Genomic DNA, 16120 nt, shown 5'->3' on the forward strand with positions numbered 1-16120 from the left:
AGTGAGTTTGGGATATTTTTTAAAATCTGTCTAAATTCTTTATATTCGTTGTATAGTGGTCAAGGATGTGTTGATTGAGAAGTTCAGTTCAGATTCTAGAGCAGAGTTCAAAATTGGCAATGATTCATATAACTGATTAAATCTCTCTTCTACCAGCTTAGAAAGAAGTAAATGGGGTTGCACTTTGACCTCATTTAGAGCATTCAGCTGGTATAATGCAGAGCCATCTTGAACTTTGTGGGTCAGGCCCACCTTGTAACATTTGTTCCCTATGTTTCTCTTTTGCATTTCAGATCTTAGAATGTAAAGAACCTACTGTCATTTGGCTTCACCTATTTTAGTGTGGACTTACTTCTGGTCTGCTAATTTGAGTCCTCAATAAAATATTGTTGAGACAGTTCCAGTAGTATAGGTCTTGGAGTAAATAGTCTGTGTTTACATCCATGTTTTTTCTATGCATAAGTTACCTTCTTTTGTCTTTAGAAAATCTGACACATATCTAAAATTAGAATGAATTAAGGACATCTTTCTATTCCTTTGTAATTATTTAGATACCAAAAATCAATAAATATTTGAATGCTTTAAGAGCTGTAAACTATATTCATAAAATCTTCACTGTGTTGGATATAACCTTTAATTAATAAATAAAATCATATTTATGGTCCCAATTTTTAAAATGTAGGGATATTACAAAATCTCAGATAACTGTTGCTTAGAACTGGCTACAGTGTAGGTCGTGTGGGTATGTGGTATCAGTTGAGCCAAATGTGATATGTGAAAGCTACAAATTACTTTGATTCATCTCCCAGACAAGGCATGAGGCAGAAATTTTACTGATTCTGAAAAAATGTCACAACTCTCATAAAGAAGAATAACGACAAAGTTGAGGGGCAGTAAATTCTAATTGTAAGTTTTCTGCTTTTTGATCCAATTATTCTCATATTTTTACTATTTAGAAAGATATTTCACACATCTCCCAGATGAATACAGACTTGTATCAGATCTGTGCAGCATATGAACCTATGGCTGATTGTAGTTATTTGAGCCAAACGGGGAGCTTTACAAGTTGAGTAGCTTTAGGCTGTGAAGTCTCTGTGGAATGGACAGCTGGAAAACAATTTCTGTCATTTCCAGGAGAAAGTGTCAAGGTTGGATAGAATTGTTGCAGAACACAATCAGTTCTCCCTCGGGATTAAGGAACTACAAGACTGGATGACAGATGCGGTTCACATGCTGGATTCTTACTGCCACCCAACATCAGACAAGAGCGTGCTGGACAGCAGGATGCTGAAGCTTGAGGTGCGCATTTTTAGAGAAATTTCTCTAATTTACAGAATTTGTTTTTCTCAAAATTTCTCGTCTCCGCCTGCCTGGTGTGATTATGTCACGCTCTCCCCACAAGAAATAGAAGAATGCTCTGTGAGTGTGACTCTCTTTGCAAAGGGTGGCCTTGCCTAAGTGTTCCTGAATCATTTGACCCCAGACACGTTCACCCCTAAATGCTAAGTGAGATAAGCCAGACAGAGAAACACAAATACCATACGATTTCACATGTATGTGGAAGATAAACACATAGATAAGGAGAACAGGTTAGTGGTTACCAAAGGGGACGGGGGTTTGGGGAGAGTGAAAGGGGTAAAGGGGCACATATGTATGGTGACAGATAAAAAATAGACTATTGAGGGTGAACATGATACAGTCTCCGCAGAAACTGAAATATGATAATGTACACCTGAAATGTACAGTGTTATAAGCCAATATGAGCTCAGTAAAATAATTTTAAAAAAAATATGGGGCTGGCCCGCTGGCATGGTGGTTAAGTTCACGCACTCCCCTTCCATGGCCCAGGGTTAGCAGGTTCGGATCCCGGGCGCGGACCGGCGCACCGCTCATCAAGCCATGCTATGGCATCCCTAGTACAAAATAGAGGAAGATAGGCACAGATGTTAGCTCAGAGCTAATGTTCCTCAGCAAAAAGAGGAGGATTGCTGGGACCAGCCTGGTGGCTTAGTGGTTAAGTTCGTGTGCTCTGCTTCGGTGGCCCAGGGTTCACATGTTCGGATCCCAGGCACAGACCAAAGCACGGCTTGTCAAGCCATGCTGTGGCGGTGTCCCATATAAAGTAGAGGAAGATGGGCACGGATGTTAGCCCAGGGCCGGTCTTCCTCAGCAAAAAGAGGAGGAATGTCAGTGGGTGTTAGGTTATGGCTAACCTTCCTCACACACAAAAAAAGAGGAGGATTGGCAATGGATGTTAGCTCAGAGGCAGTCTTCCTTAGAGACAAGAAAAAAGAAAATAACATCACAAGTGTGGTTACTTGCTTGATATAGCCAGTTAAGAGTCTAGTTTCGAATTACATCACAGACACATTTATTCTGAGCAAATACTTTGATAAAACATTTTATAGAGCAAAACATTTCCCGTCTTGTTCAACTCACTTGCCTGCCTGTATCATTTAGTCAAGTCTTCTCTCATCCCAAGATACTAGTTCTATTTTACATTTGTGATAAAATAATTATTCTGCATTCATTCACCTTTCATTCATAGACTGGGTGTCTTCTAAGAAACTGGCACTCTGTCTTGACACCAAGGATTCAAAAGTGAGTAGAATATGGTCATTGTCCTCCAGGGCTTCATTGTCTGAGGCTGGAGGCTGAAACAGAGAAGAGAATAATAACAGATAGGCATATGCTTACAGAGTCATACACACGCAGGAGTGGATGGTGCAGGAGGGACAGGCTTGAGAGTCAGAGCAGGTTTCTCAGAAAGTCTGACACTAAACCGAGATTTGAGAATGGTACCAGCATGAGAAAAGCCTAGGAAAACAAACAGCATGTGTGTGACAAATTGCTAGCAGTTCCTTCTCGCTGCAGCAAAAACTGACGGCTAAAGCTGACTCTGTAGGTGTTAGCGAGTCCACATTAGGAAGAGAGATGAAGCTCTGCCTTTTAGGGGATAACATCAGTTTTAAACTTTGAATTCAAACCTTCCTTTTTATATAGAAAAAGAATAGTGCTTGAAATATATAAATTAATATATGATATGATTAGTCTAGTTCTTTAGGTTTGTTGTGCTGGAGACCTTAACATCTATGAAGGTCTTCATCCTGTGACCTTTGAGAATTCACGAATTCTATTGTAGCCTATTTTTCTCTTATTACAAACCAGTGAACTAAAACTTTAGTGGAAAGAAGGGATTATTCAGAGAAGAACTGAGACCTGAAAAGTCAAGGCCACTTTGAGACCAGTGGGTGACTGGTGACTGGTTTCTGGCCCTCACCAGCAAATGACTCTCCCACCTTCCACCAGATCAGCCTGAGCGATCCAGGGCTCAACGCACTTGCATGTCATTCTGCTGTCTTCTGGAGCCCTGCAATATTTGAAGTCAGAAATGTTAAGCATGCAAATGACAAAGGACTTCTGTAATTGTTTTTACAGGCTCTGTTATCAGTGAAACAGGAAAAAGAGATCCAGATGAAAATGATAGTGACCAGAGGGGAGTTTGTCCTTCAGAGCACCTCTCCGGAAGGCATTCCTGCCGTTCAGCAGCAGCTGCAGAGTGTGAAGGATATGTGGGCTGCCCTCCTGTCTGCAGGGATTCGGTGTAAAAGGTAAGTGATACTAGAGCCACTACTGCGAAGCCATTACTAAAAGATCAATATAATAGCTCAGTAACAGACTGCTCCTGGGGCTTTCTTCTTTCTCTCCCTTCCTCCTTCGCTCCTTCTCTCAGTTTTTTCTTATTAGAACAAAAGAAACTGGCAGGTACAATCTTGCATTTAGGTTGACTTGCAATACTATGCCTATGTTTTAAAATATCTGTAACTACATGTTTCTTTTTGTTGTTGTTGACTGCTTAAAAAGTCAAAAGATAAATAAATGTTTCACCATGCAAAAATATATTAGTTAAAACCAAGTACTTTACTTGGGAAGTAACCCCAGGAAACACCACTAGGGGATGAGAAAGAGAGTCGAGGAAAGGAGGGCAGCCAATAAAGGGTGTGTTATCAAACAAGTTACTGCGGTGGGCAGCTAGAACTTAATCTGGCCCGGCGATGCTGGGAGCCTGTGTAGAACGTGTGTCTGGGAGTTATCGACTGAGGGCAGGGGAGCTGGAATCTTTTTAAACAAACTCCCATGAGTCAGGAGGGCAGTTGAGGGCTGTCCCCAGGGGGCAACAATCCCTGGCACTTCTTGCCAGCATCGCCCTCAAGCTGAGAGGGCACCAGGGACCAGAGAACACCCGCAAAGCCAAGAGGGCGTGGAGCTGGCAGTCGGATGTCCAGTTGGCACAGTGCTGCAGTGGTGTGGTCGGAGGGTATGTATGGGTGGAGCGCAGAGTATCTGCTATAAAAGGACCCGAAGCTTGCTTGTAAAATTAGACACAAATGATTAATGGAGTTAAAAATGTAAGATCCGCATTGAGAGAAGGAAGTGCTTAATTTGTCTGTAAGAGAAATACTCGGGTTTTAATAATTAGACCAATTCAGGAAACATTACCCTATTTCTCACGCGAGAGAGTTACTGTGCTTATTCTTGCTTTGTTCTTCCTTCCTTCTTTTATTGATTCCTTTTTTCCTCTCCTCTGGGTGCCCTGCTCAACTAGGTGGAGTTAAGGATTGATTGTCTACCTGTTCAGAGTCTTGGCTTCAGAAAATCCACCCCCAGAGGATCTCTCCTGGTTTTGCCCTCAAGCCTCTCCCCATGTCTCGTGTGGACTGGTCCAGGTTTTATGTCCAGTCTCACTTTTCTGTCTGTCGACCTGGACTTAACTGTCCCTTGCCTCCTGAGGCCATGCTTGCCTGGGACCCAGACTCGGATCTGATAAGCCCTGGCATTCAGCCCACCCCAAGCCTACCCGTGTCCTGACTATGGCCTTCCTGCTAGTGGAATAGACACAGCAGACACAGTGATAGAGGTTGGCAGATTGGATATATCAGGCTTCTCAACATAGATTATTATTCTATCGAATACCTTTCAGTCAACTCGAAGGAGCTCTTTCTAAGTGGACAAGTTATCAGGATGATGTTCGACAGTTCTCCAGCTGGATGGACAGTGTGGAAGCCAGCCTGAATGAATCTGAAAGGCAGTATGCAGAACTGCGGGAGAAAACAGCTGCTCTCGGAAAAGCCAAGGTGGGAGCTGGATTCCAGATTCCATTTGTTCTCTGACAGGCTTCTTCAGAATGCCACAGTCATACAAAAATGGGACTACCTATACACCCAGGGCTGTTCACATAGCTAAACTATATTTTGGGCTTTGACGATAATTTCTAATGGCTTCTTAAATCAGACTTCTGTTTGTGGCTATTTTATTAGTGAGTGAAAATTTGTCTTCCAGGAAAACCTCATAGACCCATGTTTTATGATACGTTTAAATTTGACAATTTGTACTATCTTTTAATATCTTCAGCCTGCTCATCATTAGGAAGTAAAAATGCTTTGTTTTTATCACATCCTTTTGTGTTTCTACTTTTGTACATTTTTCATAACGTTTATATTAGTACAGTACATGTAAAGAGTTTTTAAATAAATAAATAAATTTGGGGGATATGCTCTTAAATCTCTTTTTTACTGATAGTAGTATTCAAACATAAAATTTTGGAGACCTTTGCTTTACAGCCTTACTCCAGGGCATATTCATTGGATGACCTGTTCGACCTCAACCTTACCATGTCCTAAGCATTTCTTACTCTCTTTTACCCCCAAATCCTTCAAACTCTTACATTCTCAATCTCAGTTCATTTGTGTCCTCCCATACTGAATACCCTCAATTGGAAACCTCGTCATCCCCAGCTCCTTTTTTCTCATCCCTGCTTTGAATTAGGCATTAGGTCCTGCTGATTCTATCTCAGAAATGTCTCCTGACTATAATCCATCCTTCTTTCCCTGAATTTCAACAGACTCCTATCTCCTGCCTTGTTTCTTGTGTCCATCTACTGTTCTCGTCATATAAAGGGGAACATCTCCCTTTCCTGCCTGTGTGCCCCGTTGGCTTCCCATTGTCTACAGTGTCAGACCAATCTCCCTCACTTGGTTTGTCAGAATTTCAGTAATCTCCTTTGCCATCCTCATTTCCTTCCCTCTCCCACTCTCCTTCCAGGCATGCTTCAGCCTTACTGTATTTCTCACTATTTCCTGAACATGCCACATTAAATGGAATTAAAAGATTCCATGCCTTGGCAGAATCTCTTTCCTTTCGCAGAATGCCCTAGCTCTGCCGCTGGCACCTGGCAACCTCCTACTCACCTTTCTGAATTAGTTCAGAAGTCATTTTTGCTATGATAACACCACCACCTTAGGCTTAATTTGTTCTCCTGTTCTCTGTTGTTCATGTCTCTTTATCAATTTTAGAGAATATATGCTTACATATCTCTCTCCTGCAGTGGATAAAGATGCTTAATTTTTCTGATATCCTGTGCATTTGGCTCTCTGTCTGACATAGAGCAAATGCCAAGTAAAAGTTATTTGAATGACTAAAAGGCCATATGTGACCTATATCAAATCACTTAACATTTCTGGGTCTCATTTATGCATCTGAAAATTAATGTAATCATAATTATCTACTGCATAGTATTATTATAATGATTTATTGCCTAATTAATTAAATTATTCATCTATTCAAGAAATATTTATTTAGAACTTGTTGCATGCAGGCATTGTACCAGATTCTGGGTAAATGAAACAGACACGGATTGTGTTCTGGTGGGGACATATACACTCATCAATAAATGCATGAATAAATAACTATAACTGGTGATAGCTGGCATGGTGTGAGTGAGTACTGTGGACAGGGCTTATATAGATTGCTTGAAGTTAGGGGGAGGGACAGGAAAGGCCTCTCTGAAACTGCTGACAAGTAGACTATGCCCTAAGGAATTTAGTGCAGAGAAATTAGTCTGGGGAAGAGGTGGGAAAAGAGCATTCCAGATGGAATAATCAGCATGTCCATAGGCCCTGAAGAGAGAGAGAGCTTGGCTCAATAGGGGAACTAAAAGAATGGCTGTGTGTTGCTGGAGCAGAGGATAAACAGGAGTGGGTGCTGCGAGGTGAGTTGGCAGAGGTGGCAGGGACCAGATGATGCATCGCCATGTCGGCAATCCTAAGGATTTTCCGTTTGATCCTGACAGCATTGGGAAGATAATCCATGTTTTAAGCTGAGGGGTGACATGATTCCATTTATGATCTTAACACCTTTCATCACTCAGGCTGCTGTGTGGAATATGGAAAAAGGGATGGGGCAAGAATTGGTGAAAGGGTACGTGCCTAGCGGGATATTACAAAAGTCCAAGTAAAATGATAACAGCATGGGCTAGGGAGTTTGCAGGAGACGTGAGGACAAATGTCAGCATATAGTGAGGAGATAGAACTAACAGGATTTCATCATGGGTGGAATGACAGAGTGTGGGGTGAAAGGGTGACTTCCAGTGTTCTGAATTGACCATCTGGGTGGGAAGTGGTGGCATTGTTTGGAAAGAGAATGAAAGAGAAGGGGGTTTGGTGGGGGCTGGGGAAAAATGGGAATGGAGTGGAGATCAGGAGCCCATTTTTGGGCAAATTAAGTTTGAGATATCCAAGTCAGTTGGAATCAGTATCTCAGAGAAAGTTCTGTGCCAGATATCAAATACACACACACACACACACACACACATACATTCATATATATATATATGGATGGATAGATAGTCTATCTATCCATCTATCTATCTATCTATCCATCTATCTATCCATCTATCTATCTATCTATCTATCTATCTATCTATCTATCTATCTAATTATCTATCTACAGATAGATAAACCTGAGATCACTTCTCAACTGTACAGTTAAAAATATCTTAATTTTAGCAGTATCATTGATATGATGATGTACATGGTAACTCCTTTATTTTTTTAAATGTTCTTTAGTTACTGAATGAAGAAGTTCTGAGTCACAGCAGCTTGCTGGAGACCATTGAAGTTAAAGGGGCTGGCATGACGGAGCACTATGTCACCCAGTTAGAATTCCAGGATCTACAGGAACGATACAGAGCAATCAAAGAGAGGGCCAAGGTATGGCTGACCGTGTTCCATGCAGACTTACTGAAATAGGAGTGTTTGGAGCTGTGCATATTTAAAGACTCATTTATTTTCAAAAATGACACTCTCGTGAAAGCAGATAGAAAAAAACAAGCAAAATGAATTTTAATATTTTAAATATACCACTGGGAAAACCTAATAAAAACCTTCAAATGTTGTTAATATGTGCAAGTTACTAAAGGAAAATAATTCTCAACAAAAAATTCCTAGAAATTTACCAATGTAAGAAAAATTTTGGACAGCTTCATAATGAAGACTCATAAATGCCTTATTATGTCTGGTGATGAGAGTTTTCTAAAGCAGAAAATAATCACCAGTAACATTTGTCATTCTTCATATAGTCCTCACAAAGATAATAAAAATAACTTTTCAGAGCACATCCTACTTTACTAGAGAAAGTACATGGAAAATTATATCCATAATGAGTCCAAACCCTCACTGAAGTCATGATGTGAGAATTCAAGTTTTCTTCATTAGCAAAAGTGTATTTTTATGTCCAGTAAAGTTAATTCATTTTTTGGCGTGTCCTTGTTACATTTCATAAGGAATTCAGAGATCAGGAAGTTAATTCAACAAAATTATCTTGAAGAACTCTTTTAATCCTGATATTATGTTTTTATATTTTTTGTATAAGTCTTGAAGTTTTGTTCTTCCGGAAAACCATTCATATTCCAATGATCTAATAATCATGCTTTTCTGAAATTCCAAAAGTGGATTATTACAGTACATTGAAACTGCATGTAGTAATGTATTCCCATCTTAATCATCTTTTAAATGTTAATAACAGGAAGGAGTAACCAAATCTGAGAAGCTAGTTCGCCTGCACCAAGAATATCAGAGGGACCTGAAGGCATTTGAAGTGTGGCTAGGGCAAGAACAAGAAAAGCTTGACCGATACTCAGTTCTTGAAGGTGACGCCCACACCCATGAGACAACATTGCGGGATCTTCAGGTAAAGTCTGCTTCATCATAAAGCAAAGGAATTTTCATTCTGAACATAGAATTATTATTTTAAGCAGTGGGAAGTTAATATGACCTTAAATCCTATAAATAGTTATACGTATTAAGTGAAACCCTCATAAGGTCTGATCTAGAACATTCTGGGACCTCAGTAGCGTATGTCAGTCAAGATCACTTGGTAGACAGTTTAGACCCAGCAGGACTGGAACTTGAGGAATTCGTTCAGCTGCTAAGGTGACCTCTGACGGAAACGACTAGTGATCTAATTTATGGTGTTGACTGGCTCACCTGCCTGTTGCTTCCTAAGGGATCGAGTCGGATGTGGGACCTGGCAACGGGAGTCAAGAGAATGTGACACTCCTCGAAGTCAAACTGATAGCACCATGTTGGGCCATCTGGTTTTAACCAAACCTCCCACATTGCTGAGGGTATAGAGCCAGGGTCAGAGTCCTAGAAGAAGGAATCAGAGGAGCTAGAAAAAATGCTAGTGCTCAGGCAAGCAGGATGCAATTTAGAGCAAGATGGCAGACCTAAGTGGGGAAAGTGGTACTAACCCATTTATTTATTTATTCATTCATTGTTTATTGACTACCTGATACAGTGCAGACACTTGGCTAGTTACTTCAGGTAAAGATGATTGAAATATTATTCCTGCCTTCAGGGAACTTACAGTCTAGTGAGAAATGCAGACCCATTGGTAGATCATTATAAACAATGTGATAAGAACAATAAAAAACTAATGCAAGGGATCTTACTGGAACATCAAAGAGAGGCCCTTAATCTTACCTAGAGAGATAGGTGGGGGTTAGAGAGGTGCCCCAAGAAGGGACTACCAGCCACACACAGTGGAGAATGGGGAAAGGCCAACAAGACAACTCCATGTCCCACCAGCTGTGTGTTGGAACTTACGGACATGCTGTCAGCCCTCATTAGAATTGGTTCAGGATTGAGCACGAGGTACCTACAGCTTATGCAAAGCGAAAAAAGCAGCAACTGAGATGGTTATCACTGGCATATAAAATTTCTGGCTATTTCAGTAGGTCTTGAGAGTGTGGTATCATGGCAGGAGCACAAGGTTGGGGTTAGGAAGCTTGGTCTCTAATTCTTGGTGGGACCTGATACTGGGTGACTTTGAGCAAGAGAGAACCCCTCTGACTCAGTTTCCCCCACAGAGTTGTTATGAGAAAGAACTAAAAGAGATGAGAGAAAATCTTATTTAAATGATGGTCCATTCATGAAATAAATATATAGTAGAAGTTAGAAGGGTCATAATTTCTTTAGCTTATTTAACGATCTCATCTATTCTGTTTTAAAATAGTAGGATACTCTGGTCTGCCAGATTTAGCTGTTGTAATCTATTTTAGTAGACTTAACTTTGTTTTTGCTAAATAACCCCTCTCAGCACTTTACCCCTGACACTTTTGGCAAGCAAATGCCAAGCTCTCTAGGTTTCTGTGTAGGAACGAGGCCAGTAAGTTACTCATCACCAGCAGATGTTTTTCTTGTTCCGGTCAGAAGAAAATGTTTGATTTCAGTCAATAGTAATGTGGCCCAAACCTAACTCCAGCCTCTCCTTTCACCATGCATTAATTCTTATGTTGTCTTATTTTGAGTTGCTACAAGTGTTAAAAAGGAGGTAAGACGATAGTGGCAAAAAAAGGTAGTGGAGAATTGTGATATTCCAGCTGTGCTCAGCAGAACTTCTTCAGCATCCTAATGTCCTACAGCAGGCATAGTGGTGTGGGGATCAGCCAGCAGTGTGGACCACATACACAAATTATTTTGTATAAACTGAAGGCCTAATTTGGGTCATAGAACATATAGATTTTTAAAATATTGAATCATATTTTCCCTTCAGAATGAATACTTGAAATATGGGACATATAAGAATTTATCTAATACACAGATGATTTGTATAATAGAGAAAACTGTTATATAATATGGAAAGGGTGATATATTGGGAAGATTAATAAATTAGAGCAAGGATCAGTAAACTACAGCCTATGGCCACAAGCCTATTGTATTTTAAGTAAAGTTTTATTGGAACACAGCCACATCCAGTTTATGTATCGTCAGTCGCTACTTTAGTGCTACAGAGGCAGAGTTAAGTACTAGCAGCAAAGACTATATGGCCCACAAAGCCTAAAATATTTACTATCTAGCCCCTTACAGAAAAAGTTTGCCAATCTCTGAATTAAGAAAAGAGATTGTACAAAATTAACACTCAAACAATTTTAAGAATTTTGCAATAAAATTTATGTTTATGGCCATTTTGATTAATATTTTACCATGTATAGTCTTCTTGTCCATTTACAATATGTTCACATTATACATTCTTGAAGTGACATCATTGTTGAGGAAAAATGTATCCATTACTTTGAACCATATGAGACTGCTATTTTTTACATAAAAATTGTCAGATATCTGCAATTTCAAATGGTTTGAACTGATATCAAAGATTTTTTTATAATACTGTATTTTAACTAAATACGTTGGTACTTTTAACATTCTTGGTGGGATTTGACTTGGTTCCTTTCAACTTTAGATGATCAGATCAAGTAACAGCATGAATTTTTTAGACATTAGAAATACAAGTATATAATGTTGTTTTGCCGACATCCTTAAGCATATGAGTTTTTCTTTCTATAAAAAATAGTTTATACACTTCAAGACGGTTCATAGTGAATGTGCGGGTTAGATCTTTGGGACTTATGCTTTGGTGGAGGAAAATGTATTTGCACCTGGGAGCACCTAGTGGACAGGTGTGATGATTCAACCTCCCAGGTTTGTGTGCCCTGTACCCTCCAGGGCCAACTTTTCTTGGCCATGACATTCCCTAAAACAGCTTTAGCAAAGGATCCCTCCTTAGCAAAAAGAGATTCCATTGTTCCTTTCTCAACCACAAGCGTAGCATGTATCCCATCCAATGTCAAAGCAAGAAGCCTTAGGCTCCTTAAACAGATTATGAATCATAAAAAGCCTAGGTTATTCTTTTAAACAATAGCCCTTTAATCACAAGTGTTTTTGCCTATAAGCTGAAAAGTCAAATTTCAGAAACTGTTTTTAAGATGATTGAGAAAAGTATTTCTGTGAGTGTGTGTGTATTTGTACATTTTGATTATTATTATTATCATTTTATTATTTTGGGTGAGGAAGATTGTCCCTGAGCTAACATCTGTGCCAATCTTCCTCTATTTCGTATATGGGACGCTGCCACAGCATGGCTTGATGAGTGGGTGTAGATCCGTGCCCAGGATCCAAACCTGCGAACCCCGGTCTGCTGAAGCGGGGTGCGTTAACTTAACCACTATGCCCCATTTTCATTATTTTAATTGGAAATGTTTCAGAATCTTTCTCCTGACTTAGGATACAATATTCAGTGTTAGGTACACATTTTTTATGTAAGGCAGACTAAAGTCATTCTTTTCTGATGTGAACTCCAAGCTGGCACGATTGGCTTGGGTGAGACGTGATAACCTGTGCAGGTGTAAAATATGAATGAGGTGTGACAGCCATCCCCTTCCCCTGCAGGAGCTACAGGTGCACTGCGCGGAGGGGCAGGCACTGTTGAATTCAGTGCTGCACGCGAGAGAGGACGTGATACCCTCAGGCATCCCCCAGACGGAGGATCGTGCGTTAGAGTCTCTCCGGCAGGACTGGCAGGCTTACCAGCAGAGACTGTCTGAGACCCGGACCCAGTTCAATAATGTAGTCAACAAGTTGAGGCTGATGGAACAAAAGTTTCAGCAAGTAGATGAATGGCTGAAAACTCTGGAGGAGAAAGTGAGTCTCAGGACCGGACGTCAGTCTAACCGGGCCACCAAGGAGATGCAATTACACCAGATGAAGGTACAGCTAGTGTGAATTCTAGATCTTTGTCAAAGTAGCATTGATCATGCATAGTTTGTTTCATTAAAAGATTTAGTAACTTTGCCCAAGACTTAGATTTTGCAAAATCTCTTTCTGCTTGCCTAGAAATTTAAAATAAATTACAGCAGAGCATTCTTCTTAGAGCAATTATTTCATAGAATCCTAAATTAGTCTTTAATAAAATAAAATTTAGTGAAATATCTTGTATTTTTCTTCCCATACCCTATTACTTTGCTTTGTAAAGATACGCGAATACTAGTATTGCAGTTATTGAAGTTTATGGTTCTGATATGAAATTGCTCTAATATAATGCATTGAAATAATACTTGACAATTAGTTTTATTATAATTTTTATGCAAATTCAGTGCACATGATTAAAATAATGCTTAAGCCTTTAGAATCTCTTTTCATTATTATCTATTTTAAATTTATCTAAGCACAACAGAAGATATTAAACTATATACCACTGTGTTTTTTAAAATGTTTTAACTAGAGTGTAATATATATAGAAAAGTACTCAAACTCATAAAGTGTACAGTTTTTATTATGTTATTGTAATACAATTTTTCATGAAGGTTATGTATGACACATTTTCGAAATTATATCTCAGAATAAATATATTCTAAACATACACTGAAATCATTTCCTATTAAACAGATTATATGTATAAAAAATTTTATTTTTGTCTTGAACCGAAGTATCATATATACAGAAAAGTGCCCAAATCAAAAATGTACAGTTTTTATCACATTGTTGTAATACAATTTTTCATGAGTTATGATATATTTTCAAAATTCTGTCTTAGAATAAGTATTCTAAACATACACTAAAATCATTTACTATTGAGAAGATATATATATTTGTCTTACTCAAGAATGCCTAAGATTGAGCCTTTCCCCTCCAATACTTACGTCATTTCAGAAGTGGCAGGAAGAAGTCACCACATACAGAGATGAAGTTGAGGAAGTAGGAACCAGAGCACAGGAGATCCTGGACGAGAGCCACGTGAGCAGCCAAATGGGCTGCCAGGCCACCCAGCTGACTTCCAGATACCAGGCCCTTCTTCTCCAGGTGCTGGTGAGTGGACCACCAGCTTCTCAGTATAGGCCAGCGAATTTCACAATCCAGAATGTTCTTTATTCATTAACTTCCAGTGAAGATACATATTTATCAAGAAAGGCACTGGTCCAGGTCTTTAATTCACTGCTCAATTTTCTTTTTTCTTTCAAAGGAACAAATAAAATTCCTAGAGGAAGAGATCCAGAGTTTGGAGGAATCAGAATTATCCCTGAGTTCCTATTCTGATTGGTACAGCTCTACTCATAAAAACTTCAAGAATGTGGCTACCAAAATTGATAAAGTAGATAAAGCAATGATGGAGAAAAAAATGAAGACGTTGGAGGTAGGCATGGAAAGATCAGACTTGTCTCCCCACCTTTCTTCTTTCACTCAGCTGCTCCATTCTCTCATGTAGATATTGGGAGCACATGTGCTCATTCCTGCCTGGTATGATTGGTGATCCTTGGTTCATCATTTCACGCCAAATACAGTCATGCGTCACTTAACGAGGGTGGTATGTTCTGAGAAATGTGTTGTTAGGCAATTTTGTTGTTGTGTGAACATCATAGAGTGTACTTACACAAACCTAGATGGTATAGCCTACTACACACCTTGGCTGTATGGTACTAATCTTATGGGACAGCTATCATATATGTGATCTGTCATTGACCGAAACGTTATGCGGCACATGACTGTACTAAGTTATAAGCTCTTTAAGTCCAAAGGCTGGCTTCCATTTATTTATGATATGATATCATCTGAATGACTTAGACATGACTGCTCACGAAATTCTTAACTAAATTCCAATTTGATACTTAAATATTAAGAGAAAAATAATTTATCTCAAATTCATGGCTCTGTGCATTAACAAAGTATTTTTACTCAAATCTTTAGGACCACTGCTAAGGCTGAGATAAACATCAAGTTCTTTTTTAAGACTCTGATTTGGAAGTGGTACATTGATCAAGACTTTTTAAAGCCTATATTGAAATAAAGAAAAGAGGATTCCTGGCAGGTCAAATCTGGTTACAAACTTCAAAAATGTATTTTAAGGAGAAATAGATGGACTTGAGAATAGGACTTGAAAGCCTTTTCTTTAAAAGGAAATAAATAAGACTAACTCTATATTTGCTTCCTACTCACTCTCTTTCTCAGGGTTTGCTAAAAGACATGGAGAAAGGCCACAGTTTGCTGAAATCGGCCCGGGAGAAAGGAGAGAGAGCTCTTGAATACTTGGAGGATGGTGAGGCAGAGACCTTAAGAAAAGAGATCCATGATCACGTGGAGCAGTTGAAGGAACTGACCAGCACTGTCCGCAAAGAGCACATGACTCTGGAAAAAGGCCTTCATTTAGCAAAGGAATTCTCAGATAAATACAAAGCATTAACTCAGTGGATAGCAGAATACCAAGAAATCCTACAGGTTCCTGAAGAACCCAAAATGGAATTATATGAGAAAAAAGCTCAATTATCTAAATATAAGGTAGTGTGTTCTTACATTGACAAACACATGAGGAGGTCATGTAGGGACTAAATGGGAGGGAGATGAATTCTGGTATGTGTCACTCGTAATGGATGCTGGGAAATGTCCTTAACATGTCTATCCTACTGGTGGTGAGTGATGTAGATTTATTTGGTGAGATGCACTACATCAGAGCTATTTTTCCATCCAGGAATCATGATATTCAAAGATTGTATCAATAAATAGAGATCTATTCTGACAGTATGATCCAGGTATATAGATCCTCCAGATAAACCTTCCTGGCATCAGGATCGCACATCTGTAGATTTTATCTCTTTCATGAAGTCTTCCCTTATTCTTTAGGGTGCCCAAGGCTTAGAAACTGACCAACAGCATATTGGAAATGAGTTCTAATTAACCAACTGGAAAAAAATAAGTTCTAATTAATCAATGATAGCTAAACACTGTAGAAATTAATTTTTGGAAAAATAAATAGTGATGTGGATATAGCTATACATCCTATAGATATAGATATTTCACCTGCTCAAATATTTGAAACAGTTATCAAAGCTTATAGGTGGGATAATTTATGTTCTAAATTTGACCAGAATGATTTAGTGATAGTCTTTAAGAATTACAGCGTGACGGCTTACTTCAAAGCTTTTCCTGTCGGAAGCTTTTTCTTCCCCCAGTCA

General features: G+C 39.2%; 1 protein-coding gene across 2 annotated transcripts in view; it reads left to right on the top strand.

Annotated features, from left to right (window-relative positions):
• Positions 1–16120, top strand: part of SYNE1 (spectrin repeat containing nuclear envelope protein 1) — a 452863-nt gene that overhangs the window by 229780 nt on the left and 206963 nt on the right. For both annotated transcript variants that reach the window (XM_087425127.1, XM_087425124.1), the window contains 9 exons: positions 1135–1299; positions 3439–3611; positions 4982–5135; positions 7905–8048; positions 8863–9027; positions 12567–12884; positions 13827–13982; positions 14137–14307; positions 15120–15446. In XM_087425127.1, coding sequence (XP_087281253.1) covers positions 1135–1299; positions 3439–3611; positions 4982–5135; positions 7905–8048; positions 8863–9027; positions 12567–12884; positions 13827–13982; positions 14137–14307; positions 15120–15446 — 1773 coding nt within the window. The remainder of the gene's footprint in view (positions 1–1134; positions 1300–3438; positions 3612–4981; positions 5136–7904; positions 8049–8862; positions 9028–12566; positions 12885–13826; positions 13983–14136; positions 14308–15119; positions 15447–16120) is intronic.

This window comes from Ceratotherium simum, chromosome 38, assembly GCF_057802395.1.
Source record: "Ceratotherium simum simum isolate JZ-2026a chromosome 38, ASM5780239v1, whole genome shotgun sequence".
In the NCBI taxonomy this organism is placed as follows: Eukaryota; Metazoa; Chordata; class Mammalia; order Perissodactyla; family Rhinocerotidae; genus Ceratotherium; species Ceratotherium simum.